The 1,334-nt window shown below is 73.2% G+C and overlaps 1 protein-coding gene across 1 annotated transcript in view; it reads right to left on the reverse strand.

Annotated features, from left to right (window-relative positions):
• Positions 1 to 1,334, reverse strand: part of YJEFN3 (YjeF N-terminal domain containing 3) — a 9,121-nt gene that overhangs the window by 3,443 nt on the left and 4,344 nt on the right. The window contains exon 3 of the mRNA XM_019538429.1: positions 33 to 143. Within this exon, the coding sequence (XP_019393974.1) occupies positions 33 to 143 (111 nt within the window). The remainder of the gene's footprint in view (positions 1 to 32; positions 144 to 1,334) is intronic.

The following is a 1,334-nucleotide window of genomic DNA, read 5'->3' on the forward strand; positions in this document are numbered from 1 at the left end:
GTCTGTGGGGCCGGCGCCGCGGGGATACTCACGAAGACCCGCAGGTGCCGGGCGCACACCAAGCCGATGGCGCCATTCTTCTCCGGCCCGCACACCACCAGCACCGTGGGCTGCTTCCTGGGCAGCGCGGCCAGGGGGAAGGCCTGGGAGCAGACGGAGGGGTCAGGGGCTCCCGTGGCCTCGGTGAGACCCTGCCAGGGCCCCTGGGCTTTTCAGCCTAGGAGCTGCACAGTCTGCAGGGGACACGCGTCCCCTTCGGCTCCCTGCGGTCTGGGACAGGACGGCTGGGGCACCGCAGCCACGCCCGGGTGCTCCTGCGCGTTGGGGCTGGGCAGGCGACCTGGGAAGCCACCCCTGCCCCCATGCACCAGCACGGGGGGCTCTGCCTGGGGCGGGTGCATGGCTCCGGGTGCCTGGAGCAGGGCGCAGGCAGCCGGGACACGCTGGCAGGAGCCGGCGCCCCCCGGGCTCCCCATCCTCTTCCCGAAACAGTTTCCGTGCCCTCGAGCTGGGGCTGGAAGCACCGAGGCACGGCCAAGCCCTCGCTACAAAGCCACCTTTGAGACGGCTGGGCCCGTGTTTGCAGAGCCGCGCTGGCTCCCGTCCCCCTGCGCAGGCAGCGGGATCCCAGCACGGTAACGGGGCAGCTCCCCGGGGCAGGTCTCTCGGAGCTTCCCCGGCTCGCAGCCTTGGGCAGCCTGCGCGCCCAGCCCCTGGCCCGTGGGCCCCGGGCTTGAGGCCGCAAGAACTCGAGCTGAGCCAGGCCAGGGGTGGGACTTCGCACCCAAGGGCTCGCCGCCTCCTGCCCCCGAGCCTTTGAGATCCCGAGTCGCTGGAGGAGGCCTGAATTGTTCTCTGCTCCGTCTGTCCAGCTCCGAGCGCCGCGGGGCGCGGGTTCAACGGGGCTAGACCCAGCCACGTGCCAGCGTGGAGGCAGGGTGCAGCTGAAGACGTGCCCCCGCCCGGCTGCACCGCTGCGGCCCGGCCTGGCTGGGGGGCACCAGGAGCCCCGGACCAGCGGTGATGCTCGCGGCCACGGGGCCGGCACCAGGGCAGGGCCCGAGGCCCGAAGCTGCTGAACTCGCGCCCCTGGGAGCCAGCGAGGGGGAAGGCGGCTGACAGGCAGGGGACGGAGGACCTGCTAAATCCACCCCGGGCTGTCGGTTTTGCAGGAGCCAGCCTGCCCCGGGTGCCCTGCTCCAGAAACGTGCCCCAACCCCCCGTGAATCTGCTGCCAGGAGAGGGCAGGCCTCCGCACCCCGGGGCTTGGGGGCAGGCGGCTGACCGCTGCTCCGGCCGGGCCGGCTCCCCGTCCCGCGTGGGACGCAGGCGGC

Source organism: Crocodylus porosus, unplaced genomic scaffold (genome assembly GCF_001723895.1).
Source record: "Crocodylus porosus isolate Cpor-Errol unplaced genomic scaffold, CroPor_comp1, whole genome shotgun sequence".
In the NCBI taxonomy this organism is placed as follows: Eukaryota; Metazoa; Chordata; order Crocodylia; family Crocodylidae; genus Crocodylus; species Crocodylus porosus.